The sequence below is a fragment of the Anomaloglossus baeobatrachus genome, chromosome 4 (genome assembly GCF_048569485.1).
Source record: "Anomaloglossus baeobatrachus isolate aAnoBae1 chromosome 4, aAnoBae1.hap1, whole genome shotgun sequence".
Lineage (NCBI taxonomy): Eukaryota > Metazoa > Chordata > Amphibia > Anura > Aromobatidae > Anomaloglossus > Anomaloglossus baeobatrachus.
The window spans coordinates 642997420-643018361 of record NC_134356.1 but is presented as its reverse complement, the minus strand read 5'-3'; the positions used below and the strand labels follow the sequence as shown (position 1 = coordinate 643018361).

The window sequence follows — 20942 nt, the reverse complement described above, 5'->3', positions numbered from 1 at the left end:
GACTGAACCCAAAGTGTGTTAAGAAGTCAGTGAAAGGTGGTGGAGGAAGTGTCATGGTTTGGGGAATGTTTTCTGCAGCAGGAGTTGGACCTCTTGTACAGCTACATGGCAGAGTGAATTCAAATGTGTATCAGAGTCTTCTTCAACAACACGTGGCTCCTTACTTGCGTTCATCACTAAATCAGGCAGCAATTTTTATATAGGACAATACCCTCTGTCACACAGCAAAACGGTTAAAGCAGTTCTTTGAAACAGAAAACATAGAAACAATGAAATGGCCAAAGCCCAGAGTCCTGATCTAAACCCAATAGAAAACCTCTGAAAAATCCTTGGTGACAAAATTATGGCCAAGAAACCTACAACAGTCAAAGAACTGTGGAAGAGATTGGAAGAAGAGTGGACCAAAAGCCCACCAGAGCAGTGTGAGAGACTAGTGATGTCCTGTGGCCGCAGATGTGCTGAAGTCATTCACAGCGACGGCCGGTGCACGTCCTACTGATTGGTGACTGTTGTTACCTGCAGAAAATTTATACATAATCTTTCTTTATGCTACAGTCATTGCTGTTCTCTAATTATCATCATCACGTTTTGGGCAAAATAAAGGTTTTATGGTCATAAACTTTGGATAGTTTGTAAAACCCTGTTCTAGTGGCATGGTGCACCCCTTACAGAAAAACCCACACATGTTGATCAATGTAGATTACATTATTATTTCTGAAAAAAGCAAGTGATCCTATATTGTTCTCTAATTTTCATCTCCAGTGTATATGATATCCAGAGATCTCCTGACCGTAGATTATTAGGGTTTATAAAGTACAACAAAAAGAACAAGCAGACACAACGTTTATACAAAATTCCTTAACATGAAATTTAATCTGGATGGACATCTCGAACAAAACAAAAAAATAAAAATAATGAAAACTGACAGTATCATTAATATTACTATTATTTGTCTCGTCATTCTAACAAAGCAGATATCATGAAAGCAGCACTGTAAAAACCTAGAGAAATCAGAGCTCTTAGAGATTGGTCCACGATCTATCATCACAGGTATCTTCCTCTCGTCTACACATTGAGATAAGTCACTATCAGTAGGCATGGGAGGTCCGAAAAAGTCCAAAAAGAAATATTCTTCTGCATTGGCACACACCAACATAACCAAGAATGGAAAATGAGGACGTCTTAAATTATCACTTGGGTATTAATGTGGTAACACAATAGTACATAACATTTTTTTGTATGGCCAACACATATTGCTTGATGGACTTACAAAGTGCTTCTTTATCATCTTGGTACAAGCGAATTTTCCTCCGTGTGCAAACAGATTTTGTTGTGTTGGGTCTATAAATTTTAGATCTACTGTATTTTGTCGAGTCAATTTTTTTTTCATCCCGAAATCTCACCTATATATCGTATTACCTAAAGCAGTGATGGGGGGCGCTAGAGAGGCACTGTAAAATATCCAAAATGGACACTTTGAATGTCTAAAGTGACTGCATTGTGGTCTTCAAAATTTTCCCGGTCAACTCAACGTCTCGAGTTCCGGTTCCACCTAATTTCTTAAATTATTACTAATCTGTCCACAAGTTTTAGACCTGCAGAAGAATAAATTAAACCACCCCTATAGACACATCAATACACCTTCATGGCACCAGGTGGCTGCTACTTACTAGAGGGACGCTAGGTCACGTGGATCTAGGAAAAGGGTGTCGATAGATAGCCATTTGTGGTCAAGGGGCGTGAGTCCAACCTTGGGTATAGATGCATGCAACCCTACGTGTCTGGCATTTGTGAGACCACAGCTCCCGTCACCCATTTCAATATTTATTATTATGTATTTTTTTTTCTACCTCTAAATACAATAAGTTACAAGTTTATTCAATTAAATAATGTAAAACATATTAAAAATTAAAAAAATGTAAGCATATAAGCAGAAACATACAGCATAGGAAGCAGATTATCCTCGTAGATAATGGCTGCACAGTCCTCCCTGCCGATACCCTGTTCGGTTCCTTTTTTCTAAAATGCTTTATGTTTTTTTTGTGTTTTCTTCTCGAGGCTCAAACATAAAATTGGTATCAGAAAAAGTTAGTTGAAAATAGAAATAGTTCTTTTTTTTTTCCTACAAAGAAGAAAAAAACCCCAAGAGTATCCAAAATATTCCTTGTAATTGTTCCGAATTTCCAGCTCTGTACAGGACTTAATGAAAGTTGTTCCACCATGTAAGACATAAAATGCGTTGTATCCTTAGGGGGGGTCACTTCTCCTTGCCGTGAAGGATGGTGGATCTCCATAGATAGGACCAAGAGGTCTTCTTGTTTTTGTAGATGCCACCTCAGATGTGGACCACAACACGCAATGTCTTCATGCTGTCCCTCTGCTTCTCATAAATATACAAACAGTCCAATGGTTCCTCACATCGGTGGGACGACCAGGCCGGTCATAGCTGAAAACAAAACCAAAGACACGTCAAGGTTAATTCTATTGACAAAAAAAGAATAAAATACACTTCTAGAAGACCCACCATCAACGAGCATGAATGTGTGAAGACTTAGTAATAATTAGTACTCTCATGTATACTGTTCCCTTATATAAAAACTCATGAGTCAGATTGATATAGGCATTCAAATCAGTTTTAGGGCCAATCTCCAAATTTACGATAATTTTTCTAATATTTCTAAAGAATCATACACTATTCAAGGAAAGTTTCGAGGTTCTAAGAAGATCACATCATCACATCCAGGAAAGAGAGCTATAGTATGGGCTCTCCTATTAAGAGAAAGAAGATCCTAAGGTGGTGGTCTCATCATTCCCCCCACATTGATTTTCAAGGATAAAAATGTCGAAAAAATTGGCAACGCCATTGGGGCGCAAGAGTATAGGACATTTTTCCATTTGTCCAACCCATTCGCTAATTTGATAATGCCTTATTCTGGAAGTCCCAGATGACCTGGCATCCAAAATTTGGTAACCACCACAGATTTCAATATTAATTGTTTTGCAGTATTATTTAGGTATTGTTCTATAGTACTTTTATCAATTGTGTCACTGTATAGTTCGTATTATTTGAGTATTGTATGGTGGTATTGTGTGGCACTGCTACCTAGTTTCTGTACAATAAATTCATTTTATAGCACTATATGAAAGAATTAGTTGGACAACCAATGGCGCTCTTATTTAGACTCAATGCTGATTGGCTGTGATGACGAGGCGCTTGGTTAAATAATTATTGTACAATTATATCAAAGGGGTTTAATACACATCTCATGTTGGCTTTCTTTTAAAGGGGTTGCCTCATGTTCTCCCCTGTGTCCTGGCTTCCTGCTTGCCAAGGGTACGCCTCTGAAGATTGACAAGTCGATCCAGCTACATGACTGCCCCACTGGCTTGAACTGTGCCCTCTACAAAGCTACAAGCAAAATCAGCTTCACCGGGGAGCACAGCGGCACTGAGACTCGCCAGGTCTAGGATTCCCGCAAACTTCAGCACAGCGCTTGCAATCACTTCACTCCGTATTTATGAGATTGGCCACCACAGATAGAATACAGAGGTGGAAGGTAACCTAGGCAACATGTCACACAGTATAGATAAAGTTCGGTTTGGGACCCGGACTTGACCTGAACTTCATTTGAAGTCGCTGATTGGGCAGTTCGAGTGCCTCGCGTGTAACTCGCGCGAGTCTCTCATTGAATCACCCGGCATGGGCTCACACTCTTCGGACAGGAGTGTCTCAGCTGCATAGACATACATGCAACCGACCCGCTCCTGCCAGGAGAGTGCGAGTCCGTGCCAGGTGATTCAATGAGAGACTCGCGCGAGTTACACGCGAGGCACTCGCAAGTGTGACTCTGGCCTTACACCCAGTGAGAGCCTATCAAACACTGCAAGCAGTTCACCCTGGGCGTACCCGAGTACAGCGATGCTCACGTGAGTGGTCAGCATACGCAAAGCACCCGAACTCCAAACCAGAATTCTGTGTTATTTTGCAAAGTCTGTGTTTGGTACAAACACCGAATACCGAGTTCGCTTATCACCACTAAGAATATTTATTAATAAGGGGTAAAGTTGACTATTTTTACAAGCAATTTTAGCCATTTAATAAGTTGAGACAACCCCTTTAAGATAGCTCTTTGAAGTCATAAATGTTTACGTAAAAAATAAATTCGTAAAAAGTGAAAAAAAATATGAAAAATTTGAATGCATATTTATATGACGGATAAAAAGTACAAAATTAATAAATAGCTGTGTAACAATACATTAATCCTACAGCTTAGAGTGAAATGTTTCACTGTAGGATTAATTAATATATTGAATATTAAACAAAACCCAAAAACCCAAAAACTGAAAGAACACATATATATATACTCGTATAGCTTTTTTATGCAACAATTTTATTGCATCCATTGATGAATACTCTTCATCCCCTCCAAATATGAAGCATAACCAACCTAAAAAGAAATAAAAAGGTGTAGAACAATATATTAATCCTACAGCAAAAAGTAACAATGTTTGATGTAGGATTAATAAATATAATGGATACTAAAAACAAACAAAAAAAACCACACATATGTAGTGGGCTAAAATGTGTGGGTATGTGTATATATACTGTATATACACATAATATATATATATATATATAAATTATATGTTATTATTATTATTACATCCACCATATTTATATATATATATATATATATATATATATATATATATATATATATATATATATATATATATATATATGTGTGTTTTGTTTAGGGGTTTTGTTTTTTGCTTTTTTAATATCAATGTATCCTACAGAATAAAGTATCACTAAAAATGAAAAGAATTGCATCAAAATATGATGGATGTAAAGGTAAATAAAAATTATATTTTTATTTACTTTTACATCCATCATATTTCGATGCATTAGAATTTTTTTTTTATTATTTTTAGTGACACTTTATTCTGCAGGATACATTGATATTAAAAAAACAAAAAACAAAACCCCTAAACAAAACACATATGTTATGGGGTAAAATAAATAAAAAAAAAAAAATATATATATATATATATGTATATATTTATATTTATCTTACCCCCATAACATATGTGTTTTGTTTAGTGTTTTTGTTTTTTGTTTTTTTTAATATCAATGTATCCTACAGAATAAAGTGTCACTAAAAATTAAAAAAAAAAAAAAATTCTAATTAATATATATATATATATATATATATATATATATATATATATATATATATATTATATATATAAAAATTATAATGCATCTATATATGGTTGATGTAGTAGTAATAATAATAATAATAATAATATATATATATATATTTTTATTATTATTATTATTATTATTATTATTATTATTATTATTATTATTATTATTATTATTACTACATCAACCATATATAGATGCATTATAATTTTTCTAGTTTTCATTTTTTAAGTTTTTTATGCAACTATTATTATCACATAAATCATATTTAGATGCATTATAATTTTTCATTTTTATTTTTCATTTTTTAAGTATTTTTTTATGCAACAAATTTGTTGCATTGATTGATGAATATTCTTCTTTATCCCCTCCTTATTTTTATTTTTCATTGCTCAATCCTAACCTCCACCAATATGAAGTAAACAGCTCATTCCGCGGAGCATATGTTGGGTCTTGCCCCGATGGCAGAGATTGGAGGGGTCGGTGGTGTGTAGGATGCACTGTTCTCTATATGAATGGCTCAGACTGGGTTTCATTGTCCGGAGTGAGCGGATGAGTGACAGCAGGACATATGTACACACAGCCTGTGCTCTATCTGATGGGTAACACAGGCCGGTTTCCTGCTTGGCTCCACATCTTGCCTCTGCCCTGCAGAGTTTTGCTGGCAGTGAGGGGCTGAGGAGCGCTCCCTGGGGTGTGAGTGAGACCTTTCTGAGCCCGGCGCTGAAAGACCGGGCCTGGGAGGGAAATAAGATCCGCCGATATTCCCCAACCTCTCTACTGCTCAGGTTACCATCACAACCTATGACCACTTTACTGCCAGAAATCACACACACAGTGGTCCAAGATCAGCGTGCTATAGTGTTATATAGTAATATACCCAAAGCGAGGTATACACATAATATAACACAATATAAAACATGATGTAGACCAAAAGGAAGACGAATCAACGCCACATGCGTCCCATTAAAATCCATGTGAAAGGTAAATCCATAAAACATCATGAAGCCTTTCTTTCTCTCTACTTAATGAACATGATACTATAATATAACATGAAAATATAATAATATAACGCATATAAATAATAATAAAATACAATAAAAGCTATATCATAGTTAGTGATGAGCGGTACTACTATGTTATGATGCTCGAAATGAGCAGTTGGTGCTCGGATGGGAGCGACTCGGGTAACCAAGCGTAATGGAAGCCAATGGAAAAATGCTCACGTTTCCCATTGATTTCCATTATACTCGATACTCGAGTTGCGCCCATCCGAGCACCAAACGCCGATTTCAAATATTGAATATAATGGAAGTCAATGGGAAACGTGAGCATTTTTCCCTTTGGCTTCCATTACATTTAGGTACACAAGTGCCCATCCGAGCATGAACTGCTCATTTCGAGCATCAAAACATGGTAGTGCCCGCTCATCACTTATTATGATATAGCTTTTATTGTATTTTATCATTAATAATAATAATAATAATAATAAAAAAATGATAATCTAAATAATACATAACATCAAATAATAGTACAAATAATGAAAATAGTAATAATATAAAAACTAACATAACATCAAATAATAATAATAATAATAATAAATTAATAATCTAAATAATAACATAATATCAAATAATAATATTAAGAATAAAAAATAGTAATAATAATTAATAATCTAAATAATAACATAATATCAAATAATAATATTAAGAATAAAAAATAGTAATAATAATTAATAATCTAAATAATAACATAATAAAAAATAATAATATTAAGAATAAAAATAGTAATAATAATAATAATTTAAATAATACATAACATCAAATAATAATAAAAAAATGAAAATAGCAATAATAATATAACAAATGACATAACATCAAATATTATTATTATTAATAATAATAATAAAAAAGATAATAGAAATAATACACAACATATAATAATGATACAAATATAAATAATATAAATAATAATAATAATAACAATATAAAAAATAACATCAAATAATAATAATATTATAATATAGCATCACATACATCCTAACAATATAATAAAGCACAATATAATATACAAATTCTGTAATACGTGTGATTCCATTATCCTTTTGTGCATTGCATATGTCGATATGAATTTTTTGTGAGTAGCCCTGTCTCTTTCTCCCCTAGTCAAGCAGAACAGCACAGCCCCATGCTGAGATTCCTGCAGAGATTTCCCAGCAGCCTCTCTGCTTGCGCTTTTTGACAGGTCCCAGCGGAAGAGGGACAGTGAAGCTCAAGAAGAACTAGCCGGGGATGCGAGTCACTTATGTAAGGTGCCAGACTCATTGGAGATAGCAGACATCACACCGTGATTATTCGTATGGTATACATATTACATTGCTGGACATCGAAGTAAAAAAAAAAATATTCTGGAAAATGTGAACTTCCCCTTTAAATGGAATATGCCCTTTCATCTACAAAGTTAAGTTTTCAGAGGGAGACACCAATGCAATTTTTCGCATTGGCAGTTAGGTGCTTAATAAGGAGTACAGACACTAAAATTTTGAGTCAAGGTGGCCATACACTACAGACAGGTATTTAACACATTATACACATATACACTGTACACACACGCAAATATAAGGTACACACATATACATACATGTGCACAATGACAAATGTGTGATGCAATTTTTTTTTATATCAGCTTCAGTATATGAGACGCCCTATAGTTTAAGTGCCATTTAGCCAAACACTTCTATATGCGTCCCATTTGTGTTCACTTTTCTATTGGACCTTATGGAGGGAAAAAATAAAATTAATGCTATTGTGTCTTTTTTTACATCAGGTACTGATCACCATAAATAATCTCTTCACTGTGTTGTTCGTTTTTTTTACGATTACAGTGATACTAAATATTTTCTGTTTTTTGACATTTTTTTAATGTGTATTAAAAATTGAATATTCTAATTGGTTTTCATTATTTTTTTAGTGATTTAATAGGAAAAGACTTTTATTTTAGTTCTAATGTACAGGTATTTTGAGGTGTACTGGTATATAGAGATGTCTCTCTATATATTAGTACAATATGCCTATAAAGAAGAAGAAGATATAGAGATGTCTGCCTATGTATCAGTACAGTATGCTTGTAAAGAAGAAGAGTATATATAGAGATGTCTGTCTATGTATCAGTACAGTATGCTTGTAAAGAAGAAGAATATATAGAGATGTCTCTCTATGTATCAGTACAGTATGCTTGTAAAGAAGAAGAGTATATATAGAGATGTCTGCCTATGTATCAGTACAGTATGCTTGTAAAGAAGAATATATATAGAGATGTCTGTCTATGTAGCAGTACAGTATGCTTGTAAAGAAGAAGAATATATATAGAGATGTCTCTCTATGTATCAGTACAGTATGCTTGTAAAGAAGAAGAGTATATATAGAGATGTCTGTCTATGTAGCAGTACAGTATGCTTGTAAAGAAGAAGAGTATATATAGAGATGTCTGTCTATGCATCAGTACGGTATGCTTGTAAAGAAGAAGAGTATATATAGAGATGTCTGTCTATGTAGCAGTACAGTATGCTTGTAAAGAAGAAGAGTATATATAGAGATGTCTGTCTATGTATCAGTACAGTATGCTTGTAAAGAAGAAGAGTATATATAGAGATGTCTGTCTATGTATCAGTACGGTATGCTTGTAAAGAAGAAGAGTATATATAGAGATGTCTGTCTATGTAGCAGTACGGTATGCTTGTAAAGAAGAAGAGTATATATAGAGATGTCTGTCTATGCATCAGTACGGTATGCTTGTAAAGAAGAAGAGTATATATAGAGATGTCTGTCTATGTATCAGTATGGTATGCTTGTAAAGAAGAAGAGTATATATAGAGATGTCTGTCTATGCATCAGTACGGTATGCTTGTAAAGAAGAAGAGTATATATAGAGATGTCTGTCTATGTATCAGTACAGTATGCTTGTAAAGAAGAAGAGTATATATAGAGATGTCTGTCTATGTATCAGTACAGTATACTTGTAAAGAAGAAGAATATATATAGAGATGTCTGTCTATGTATCAGTCCAGTATGCTTGTAAAGAAGAAGAGTATATATAGAGATGTCTGTCTATGTATCAGTACAAAATGTCTATAAAGAAGAAGAATATATATAGAGATGTCTCACTATAGATCAGTACAATATGCCTGTAAATAATAATATATATATATATATATATATATATATATATAAATATATATATATATATATATATATATATATACTGTATGTCGCTTTATGTAAAAGTACAATATGCAAATAAAGAGGAAGAATATACTGTATATAGAGATGTCTCTCTATGTATCAGTACAATATGCCTATAAAGAAGAAGAATATATAGAGAGATATCTCTCTATACATCAGTACAATAAGTCTAAAAAGAAGAATATATATAGATTTGTCGCTCTATGGATCAGTACAATATGCCTATAAAGAATAAAGAAGTACAATATATATAGAATATAGATGTGTCTATGTATCAGTACAATATGCCTATAAAGAAGAAGAATATATATAGAGATGTCTGTCTATGTGTCAGTACACTATGGCAGTAAAGAAGAAGAATACTATTTAGACTTTTAGGCAGAGAAAATGACCTTATACTTAGCAATGTAGCCTGTGGCTCACTGTTAGAGTTTCTGCCTGCCATGTTGCAGGTTGTGAGTTTGAATCGAGGAATCTACACTAGATGAAAATAAGAAGACAGCAAAGTCTTGAGTGAGAAACATGGAGTGCGACCAGTATTAGTATTACCACAGATCTTGCTCACTGGTTGCCCTCCAGCCCGCAGAGCCCTATGCAGCTGCATATAGGGTATATCCACCCCTGATTCAGGCTATATTTCTCCAATGTATATGGCCTCCTTAGACCTTTCCTGATACAATGCAGTGTTTTCCATACATACATATACTTTTTGTTTTAGACATTTTTAAACATGCCATGTGGGATGCCCTTACCTCTGAAACCATTACCATTTCCACTGGAACAGGCTGGCGATGGGGAACCCTGCGGTCGGATAACTGGGGCGAAGGCACTCTTCTGTTTCATGGAAGGGAAGACGGCGGAGGAGAAAGGCAGGATGGATGAACTTCCAGGAGGTGGGCTGGATGGCATGACTGCAAGAAAACAGGGCATGAGTAAAGGCACTGCTAATAACACAACCTTTGAAAGACAATACAAATTCAGTCTAACAAAACCTTGACAGGCTGCAGTTCACACTGCAGCCACTGGGGGACCACATATAGACACATAGGGCATAAACATCTCTTGAGAGAATATCACAAAGCCATGTTTTTGTTTTTTTTCATCTGGACATCTCACACTATTTATTTCGTCGAGTCAAGGAGAAAGAAGACATCTATAGAATTGTCGCAACCCATGTATTCCACCCATATAAATGATAAATTACTCACTGCCATAGGGTGACGTAGTAGGTGAGCCATTGATGAAACTTGGAGACCCAGGGACCCCTAGGTTAGACATTGGGACATTGCTGTAGCCGTTCATGCTGTTACTAGGGGTGCTGTAGTTAGATTGTTGTGGGGTGGAACTTGTGGAATAGCCGCGAGGGGAGATACTGCTTGTGTTTCTTATGTATCCTATGGAGGAGACACATAAATTGGTTGTAGAACAGTAAAAATAATCAAAAAGGTAATGGAGCGAAGTACAAAGACTAGGCGAGATGGTTGATCCCATAGTGACGAGGTGTATGATGCCACTTACCCTGATTATTGGCCTGTGTTTCTGAAATTGTGACTCCTAGTTGGCCGCCATATGAATTAATGCCCATCATGCCACCGTGTACAGGAGAGCTGGAAAGGGTAGGGATTTGATTGTGGTTGCGAGGGACACTATATAAAGCCTCGGCAATGTCCGCCGCTCTCTTGAGAATTATATCCTGTTGGACATAAGAGAAAGAACATTGTCAAGATGATCAAATTCGAATATAAGTAATTTGCTACCAGAGTGAAAGAATCGTTACCTGATTATTATGTGGGGTCCCGTATAAAGCTTCCACCAAATCTGCTGCCCTTTTAAGTAGCATTTCCTAAGAAAAAAAAAGAAGAAAATGGTGAACGACAAAAACCAGGAGTTTCCAAGGACTTGATGGCACTCAAGACAATGGATGGAGCTGTCCTTGGTCCTGGTCTGATCATTATGAGGCTTCCTTTTAAATTTATATATATTTATATATTTATTTTTTTTTGCCATGTAGTTTGCGATTTCCATTTTTACTATTTTGCTTAAACGCTTTATCTTAAAATTGCAAACTGGCAAAATGTGTCCTTGAAGAATGTCATCTAAGACATCTGCTGCGGACATTTTTCTGTAGGAAGGTCTTACCTTTGCAAGCCTCTCCGGGTCTCCTGGATGTCGAGGGATCACCTTCTGTAACCTCTGGAATCCGTAATCAATTGTAGGCTCATTTAATGCTGTCGAGGGAAAAAAATAATCATATTAGCAATCATGTAAATGTATGGATAATCTTAAGGAGTCCAATGAATATAAAGCTGATACAGATGTGTCCACCATCCTTAGCCAGAATTTTGTTAAGGGCTCCAGTTTTTCATAAAATCCTCACAAAAACACACATAGTATAAGCAGCGCCCAGCAGAGTTATTCCTTCTTTTCAGGTTGGTCATCGATGAAACTTGTCTATCTTGAGCCAAGAAGAAATGTAAAGAAGGACACACCTGTAGTTCGTAGCCATCTTGACTGTCTCAGAATGTCCTACAGACTACCCCTGGTAGACCTCTGCCTATATGTTTTCCTTTTCATGTATTACAAGAGTGGATCAATATCCTAGGATGCAAGTTCTACAATTTTTCACATGAGGTGTTTGTATATCCCACCAATCTACATATATTTTGGGGTGATGATGTTCAATATTTTTTGAGTAAATGATTCCCACTCCAAAATCTGTCTTAGTACCAGGACAAGTATCTCCACTACTCATTTGACATCAATCAACTATACGTGTCCAATTCCTGGGTGTCCATAATGGGCCCCTCATCTTATCAACAGGAGATTGATCTGTAATCATATAAGGTTGGGCAGTAAAGTCATAGAACCTACATGGTGGAGAAAGAGAGATGCCATCAAAGACTTTGGGACAAATACCAATTGGATCCCATTTCTTCTAGATGTGATAACACTGGTATACCTGTATATAGCTTAAAGGCCTGTCTCCAAATTAATGTTGGTTGATCCTCTGGTTTTGTTAGGTTCGTCTTACCATCTAGTGTTCCGACTAGAGATTAGCGAACCCGAACAGTTGAGTTTGGTGTTCACAATGACCATGGACTTTACAAGAAATCATTGTTTGAGTTTGAAGTTCAGGTGCTTTACGTATGCTGACCATTCAATCGAGCATCTCTCTACTCGGGTATGCTCGGTGCTCGGTCCAGAACGAGTCACTTGCAGTGTTTGAACAGCTCGCACTGGGGCGAACAACAGCGTTATTGAATGTAGTGTGCATCAAACTGAAAAAAATGGGAAAACAAAGAGCCAAACTGCCCATTCAGTGAATTCCTATGGGGTTCAGGTCAAGTCCAGATCCAGAATTGAACTTTAAAGCCTAGGTCAACCCGCTGAACCCGAACTTCAACGGGTCCACTCATCTCTAGTCTTTTGGATGTTAGAATTCAACATGGTCAACATGATCAATCATACATGCCTCTATACAAATTAATGTTGACTGACCCTCTGATTTTGGCAGGTTCAGCTTTCCATCTAACGTCCCGACTAGGAATGAGCAAGCCCGAACAGTAAAAGTTTGATGTTCGTACCGAACACGGACTTTACAAGAAATCAGAGTTCTTGGTGCACAGTACAGTGTGAGCAGCTTGCAGTGTTTGAATGGCTCGCACTGGGGGTAAGAACAGCGTTATCAGATGTAGTGTGTACAAAAAAAAAACATAAAAAAGTTGCCTACCCTCCTCTGAAAGTGGTCTGTTTATGGCTAGCTCCATGTGGGCCGAAACCTGAAGTGCCCAATCAGTGATATCCAATGGGGTTCAGATCAAGTCCGGGTCTAGAACTGAACGTTACCTAAAGTCCAGGCGAACCCAAACTTCAACAGGTCCTCTGATCTCTAGTTCTCTTGGACGTTGGAATACAACATGATCAATCCTTGCCTCCTTCCTTTGGGAAAAGAAGGATCAGGCATGTTGAATTATTATGTCCCATCCTTTTGGGAAGATATGCCACTACCAAAAATGTCTGCCAGCAGCTTACTTTCCTCTCCACGTGGAAAACATCTAAACACTTGGCCAACCGCTCGTTAACATTTAGAAGCCCCTTCACCTAAGCCCAGTGCAAGCCGCTTGCTGTATTTGAATAGCTTACACTGGGAGTAAAATCAGTGTTAACAGATGAAGTGCATACAAAAAAAAAAGGAGCCGAACTGCCCAGTCAGTGACTTCATATGGGTTTCAGGTCAAGTCCGCGTCCAAAACTGAACTTTATCTGAAGTCCAGATGAACCTGCCGTACCCAAACTTCAATGGGTTGGCTCAGCTCTAGTCCCGACTCTTGGACGTTGGAATTCAATAAGATCAATCCTTGTCTCCTTGCTTTGGGAAAAGAAGGATCAGGCATATTGAATTATTATGCCCCACCCTTTTGGAGAGATATGCCACTACCAAAGGTGTCTCCAAGCTAGTTACTTTCCTCTCCATGTTGTAAATATCTAAACACTTGGCAAACCGCTCATTAACATTTAGAAGTGCAAGCTGCTTGCAGTATTTGAACAGCTTACGCTGGGGGTAAAATCAGTGTTAACGGATGTAGGGTATACAAAAAAAAGAGCCGAACTGCCCAATCATTGACTTCCTTTGGCGTTCAAGTCAAGTCTGGGTGCATAACTGAACTTTATCTAAAGTCCAGGTGAACCTGCCGAACCCAAACCTCAACGGGTTGGCTCATCTCTAGTCCCAACTCTTGGATGTTGGATTTCAACATGATCAATCCTTGTCTCCTTGCTTTAGGAAAAGAAGGATCAGGCATGTTGAATTATCATGCCCCATCCTTTTGGGAAGATATCTCACCACCAAAAGTGTCTGCCAGCTGCTTACTTTCCTCTCCACGTGGAAAACATCTAAACACTTCGGCAAGTGCTCGTTAACATTTAGAAGCCCCTTCCCTCAACTAAAGGTCTAGTTTCCTTCCATGACCTATTTCCTAAAAGTCCAGTTGACCTGGGGTCTGGCCTCTAAGATCCCTGACCCCTTTGTACAATCAATTAGATTGTAAGCTCTTCACACTAGGAGTGCTACAGATATAAACCCTGCCGGTAAATCATTACGAGAACATACAGAACAACCTGCGCTTCTTGTTTATCTATGTGAAACATCCTTAGATTAAATGAACGGAGAAGGTCACGTCCCCATAGAAGCGGCATTTTTCTATTTACTTTTTATTAAGTAATTACAGGGAACATGAATTTTAATATAACGGGAGCCAGACAAGTGGGAATCTAATAGAAAAAAAAAAAAAAAACTACAAAAAAAAAGTAACGTTGGCTAAACTTAGCTTTTCCCCGATCCCAGTGGGGACGTTTAAGCAGTTTAATAATACCCATTTCATCTGTCATTGAATTGCAAACCCCAATTGAATTAAGCTGGATGAGATTTACTGTATATCCTGGGAATGGCGGAAGATGGAAACCGTTCTATAGCACATTATGTCGCTCCGCTGGCTGACACACATTACACCTTGCAAATTGATGTAAAATAGGTGTTTTTTACCATAAATGTTTTCGTATTGAACATAGCAGCTCCTTCGAGACGCAAACATTTCCAATAATGATGAATGGCAACGGTGATAATTATACCACCAAGGTAAGGTGTGAAATGTTGACTATTAACTCCGGTCGAGGCTGCCAAAGTGTAATTTAATATTGTTATTATGGTTTTTTATAGATTTTTTCATCTTATTTTTTAAGAAAAGAAATTCACAAGTTTTGGTCATTTATTGGCTTCAGAACGTGCCCACTAGAGATGATGGACCCGTGGACGTTCGATTCAGCGGGCTCAGCCGGACTTTAGATAAAGTTTGGTTTGGGACCCGACTTGACCTGAACCCCAATGGAAGTCACTAATTAGGCAATTTAGGTCTCTGCCATAAACAGATAACTACCGGTGGCGGGTGGTCAGGGTTTTTCCATTTTTTTTGTGTTTGGTACACACTACATTCGATCACACAGTGCGAGCTGATCAAAAACTACAAGCGGCTTGCACTGAGCTGAGCACTGAGAGTATCCGAGCGCATCAATGCCCGTGCGAGTGGTTTGCATACGTAAAGCACCCAAACTGCTTTTTGGGAAAAGTCCATGTTCAGTGCGGACACCAAACACAGAACCTCAGGTTCACTCATCTCTAGACCCCATGTTTAAGGGTCAGAAAAATACTATAGAGCCGTTTTCTGTTATCAATTGACACCATCACCCCACTAACCACCCAGGCCAGGAAAACATTAAAGTTGTTGCTCCTTAGCTGCTTACCAAGATCCTTGGGTAATTTCACAAATCCTTGATGTAATTTGGACATCTGTGAAGATTTTTTAGCACCCATTAAATCGATTTGTTTTGACCCCTTCTCTTTTGGGAGCCATTGTCGTCAATTGTGTTGGCTGTATTGGACTGCCTCTGTCCACATGCCGTCAATTGGGCTGCTTCTGTTGACATGCCGTCGATTGGGCTGCTTCTGTCCACATGCCGTAGGTATTGCTGCCACTGTCCTTTTGCCATTGATTGGACTGCCTCTATCCACATGCCTCTGTCAACGTGCCATTGATTGGGCTGCCTCTTTCCATATGCCATCAATTGGGATGCCTCTGTCAACGTGCCGTCGATTGGGCTGCCTTTGTCAACATGCCGTCTATTGGGTGGCCTCTGTCCACATGCGTCGATTGGGCTGCCTCTGTCGACATGCGTCGATTGGGCTGCCTCTGTCCACATGCCATTGATTGGGCTGCCTCTGTCCACATGCGTCGATTGGGCTGCCTCTGTCGACATGCCATTGATTGGGCTGCCTCTGTCCACATGCCATCAATTGGGCTGCCTCTGTCCACATGCCGTCGATTGGGCTGCCTCTGTCCACATGCGTCGATTGGGTTGCCTCTGTCCACATGCGTCGATTGGGCTGCCTCTGTCCACATGCCATTGATTGGGCAGCCTTTGTCAACATGTATATCTGCCCTTACATGTTGACTAACAGATCAGCAAAGGTAAAGAAAAAGAAAGTGGGACTCACTATCAAGAATTAAAAATGGCGTCATCTACCCTATAAAGGATGACGCCACCACCCAATTCAATCACAAACAGAGTGATGCCAAGACCTTCAGATTTGTCCTCCCTACTTTTTTCTCCTGGCTTGAGATATCTTGAGATAAGTAGTGCAAGATGACCATGTATGAAAAAAATTAAAAAATGAAAAATTTGGATAACAACATTGCGTTTTGTGAGAATTCTAAAAGTGTTTTTTGTTTTAACTAGTCATCTTGCCCAGAAGAAAGTCAAGGAAGGACACAGTTCCGCCTTGTAAGAACAATACTATGGTGGAAGGGATCGCTTTGAGGTGAGCAGTAGACAACAAGGGGAATATAAATAACTTGTGCTCATGGCTATGTATTTACCTGTATAAATAAACCTCCCCGGGGCTCCTTTGCAGAACTGTTTGGATTTGTAGGATAATGTCACCTCTACCACACCTGGGATGTGCCGCGGCGGTGTCTGTACCCGGATGGCATGTGGAGTGATGAGCTGTAGAAAATAAAGACAGGTTGGTAAAATATTCAATGGAATGTGTCATCAGAAAACAACCTGTTGGTTTTTATAAAAAAAAAAAAATTGGTAAAGTATTTTTTTTTATTTTTCATGTAATGATTTGCATAAAATTAGAAATTTTACAATTTTCATTAGACTCATCATTCCTGATTTACAGAAGACTTTTCAGGAGTCTCATTATCATCACAGAATATATTACAATGATAGGTGATATCTCTTTATACAATTGATAAGAAAGGATCCACCATTCATAATAGGTGATGTCACAGCTCACCTCCTCCCCTACCCTTCACAATCAGTGTTGTCAACTTGACTTTTTATTTTTTCCTAGACAGCTTATCAAAAAATCCCTGACAAACTTTTTTTATGGACAAATTGGGAAACTGTAATAAGTAATCCATGTCTACAGCCCATAATCCTGATATGTAGATATCAGCTACATTCATTGGAAGCTGTAAAATGATGATAATTAGGGTCAACACAATCTGTATAAGTTTCTTCAGCTTCAAGAAATTCACGGAAGCCTTACATTTTTTATGTGGAGAGGGCAAAAAAGGGCCCTAATTTTACAGAATATCTGGACTGTTGGCAAACCAGGTCACAATGACTTTGCACACACTCATTAGATGCCTAGAGGCGGGATCAGTCAATTGTTGCTAATGTACATGTGCATATTCTGAAAGAACAGGAAGCATGAGTGTAAAATTGCAAGAATTTTTTTCTTTAGTACAAATAACAATTTGAAAAAAATGGCAGAAATGTTTTAAACATACACATAACGTTGAAGCCTAAAAAAACTTGGATAAATGGGAAGCAAAACTGTCTGATGGGATTTCATGTGGATGAGTGTAAAATTATACAATTTAGGAAAAGATATGTGAATAATATTTATACCCTAAATTAATATAACTGATTATTAATGATAAAGTAAATTCTAGAGGTCAATGCCAGTCAGCTGCATCGAAATTTCAGATTAGAAACAATTATTTGATCCCTTTCTATATAAAGACATTTTCAATGAATGCCCATTTTTCCTTTTTTTTTTCCCAGTAGTTATGTAATTATTAGGGATGATCGAATATCTCAAATATTCGGCTTCGCGAATATTTGCCAAATAGGTTGCCGCTATTCGACTATTCACGAATATTTGATGCGCAATGTAAGTCTATGGGAAACCCGAATAACAACTATTCGGAACTATTCGAGCGTCCTATAGACTTACATTGCGCATCGAATATTCGCATAGCGGCGACCTATTCGTTGGATATTCGCGAAGTTGAATATTTTAGGTATTCTATCATCCCTAGTAATTATGTCATTGCTATCTTAGAGACTATCTTTATATTACCAGTTTATGAGCTTTGACATAAAAACAACATAAAATTTACCAACCTCACTCCAAACCAGCATAGTCCCAAACACCACTTGAAGACCATCAAAGAAGTTGTCCCCGATAATGATGACCATAGCACCTCCGGTTGTCCAACCCTCACTCGGACTGATGGCTTTGATGCATGGTGTGGCTGTAAATATATATATAAAAGAATAAATAAATAAGAAAAATATATAAAAAAATCCCATTACATAGAGTTTGAGCTTCTTTACTTTTCCTCATCGGTTACGTCCCTTGGATTTATGCCAGCAAGGTGTCAACGTTATATGGGCATCACATTGGGTATGTCAACAATAATACAAATTAGTGACACAACGATATGTCCGTATATTCCATATGATATTTATGTGCGTAAAGTACGTGCTACCTACTATTTTTTAAATATTAAAAAAAATCCATAAAATTTTGATATTTACACAATTCATACACATAAAACAATAAAGTTAGAAATACAAAAAGATCAAAAAATAAATATCTTAAGAGTACAAAAAAAGTGAAAAAAAAGGATGTCTACGAAACATACAATCAAAAAATAAAATAACCATCCCTGGATATTTTTAAGCAATATATTATGCAAAAATAATTCAGAAAAATACTGTGAGCTTGCGGGATTGACAAACATTATTTGATTTTACTGGTATTTTAGGAGGACTTGATTATCCTTAAGAAGGCAGCTGTGTATGGAGACTGGTATTTTGGGAGGACCTGATTATCCTTAAGAAAACCAGCTGTGTATGGAGGCTGGTATTTTGGGAGGACCTGATTATCCTTAAGAAGACAAGCTGTGTATGGAGACTGGTATTTTGGGAGGACCTGATTATCCTTAAGAAGACCAGCTGTGTATGGAGACTGGTATTTTGGGAGGACCTGATTATCCTTAAGAAGACCAGCTGTTTATGGAGACTGGTATTTTAGGAGGACCTGATTATCCTTAAGAAGACCAGCTGTGTATGGAGACTGGTATTTTGGGAGGACCTGATTATCCTTAAGAAGACCAGCTGTGTATGGAGACTGGTATTTTGGGAGGACCTGATTATCCTTAAGAAGACCAGCTGTGTATGGAGACTGGTATTTTGGGAGGACCTGATTATCCTTAAGAAGACCAGCTGTTTATGGAGACTGGTATTTTGGGAGGACCTGATTATCCTTAAGAATACCAGCTGTTTATGGAGACTGGTATTTTGGGAGGACCTGATTATCCTTAAGAAGACCAGCTGTGTATGGAGACTTATTGGCAATGGTCCTTGGAAAAAACATGCAAATTGGCTTCTTCTTAAAAGGCAAAAGCTCACAAGTTCTGCACATACAATGCAGAGACCTTGTACGACCCTTCAATAACCCTTACAACATTAATAAAGATGGGTCAGACCTTGACTTACAAAGTAGCTACCTCTTTGGCGGCACTTGCAAAATACTGTAGGTTTTGTTTGGTCTTCCGTAAAGAAAGAATTTGGAGATTTCACCCCGAGGGTTTAGGAATTTTTGGATCAGAAACTGGCTATGTGCACATTGAGTTTTTCAAGAAGTTTTTAGAGACCAAACTGAGCGAAAACTCTTCAAAACCTTCTCCAAATCTTGAACTTTGAGTTTTTGCTCCGAAAACTTAACAAAAAGATTCTGAGGGCTCATAGCCACTGAGTGGAAACTCAACGTCTTTGAGCAGCTTTGAGATTTGGAGAGCTTTGGCTTAGTTTCCACTCATTTTCTGCTCTAGAAACTCCTAAAAAAAACTCAGTGTGACCATACTATATGGGTATGTTTTCACTTGAAAGTTTTTTGGGTGAGTCTTCGGATCAGAAACTCTCCAACTTTTCAATGAAAATTCTAATGGAAATTTCTTTGCAAAAATCACAACATTTTGGCTCAACCATTTTGTGACTTTTGGAGTTTTCACACCAGTTTCTCCCAGCTGTGCCAAAATTGACAGAGCCGGGTGGAGCTGGAGCGTGATGGCTCGTCTAATTGATGATGAGCCATGGTGTTACTTATTCCAGAAATCTTATACCAGTCACTTGTGCAAGATTTCTGTTGTGGCGTACGCCGCTCGTCGGATTCTCCTGATTCATGAAAAGGTGTGCACTTCATGATTCAGGAGTGTCTGACTCCACTGCACCCCACACATTTGGCATCTTTCACATGTCCATGCAAAACACTGACGTTCTGCACTACCGTGTTGAAGGTTCGTATGGCCCATCTGTGTGCTGTGATTTTGGCACACTAGTGTTCACCGTGTGCTATCCGTGATGATACTTTTTAGTCGCCTGTCTCAAGCACTGCTGTTCCTAGTGCTGATGTCTCAGGCGCTGCTATCTTCGGTGTTGATGTCTCCGACACTGCTGTTTCTGGGTCCAAGGAAGTGAAGTGAATATTCATGAGCATAATGAGCAGGCTTGGATTCAAGTGACAGCAGTGCAGAAGACAGCAGCACTGGAGACAAGTGAGTATAGAAAATAATTTTATTTCAAAGACACATGTTTTCTCCGGTATATGTCACATGGATGACATCAGTGTGTGGTCC

The 20942-nt window shown here is 37.5% G+C and overlaps 1 protein-coding gene across 2 annotated transcripts in view; it reads right to left on the bottom strand.

Moving 5' to 3' along the window:
* Positions 1 to 843: 843 nt before the first annotated feature.
* EBF2 (EBF transcription factor 2) overlaps positions 844 to 20942 on the bottom strand; it is a 153395-nt gene continuing 133296 nt past the window's right edge. For both annotated transcript variants that reach the window (XM_075346462.1, XM_075346463.1), the window contains exons 9-16: positions 18424 to 18554; positions 16881 to 17007; positions 11590 to 11678; positions 11228 to 11293; positions 10969 to 11143; positions 10659 to 10844; positions 10203 to 10361; positions 844 to 2446 (exon numbers count right to left, since the gene is read on the bottom strand). In XM_075346462.1, coding sequence (XP_075202577.1) covers positions 2415 to 2446; positions 10203 to 10361; positions 10659 to 10844; positions 10969 to 11143; positions 11228 to 11293; positions 11590 to 11678; positions 16881 to 17007; positions 18424 to 18554 — 965 coding nt within the window. In that variant the 3' untranslated portion in view covers positions 844 to 2414. The remainder of the gene's footprint in view (positions 2447 to 10202; positions 10362 to 10658; positions 10845 to 10968; positions 11144 to 11227; positions 11294 to 11589; positions 11679 to 16880; positions 17008 to 18423; positions 18555 to 20942) is intronic.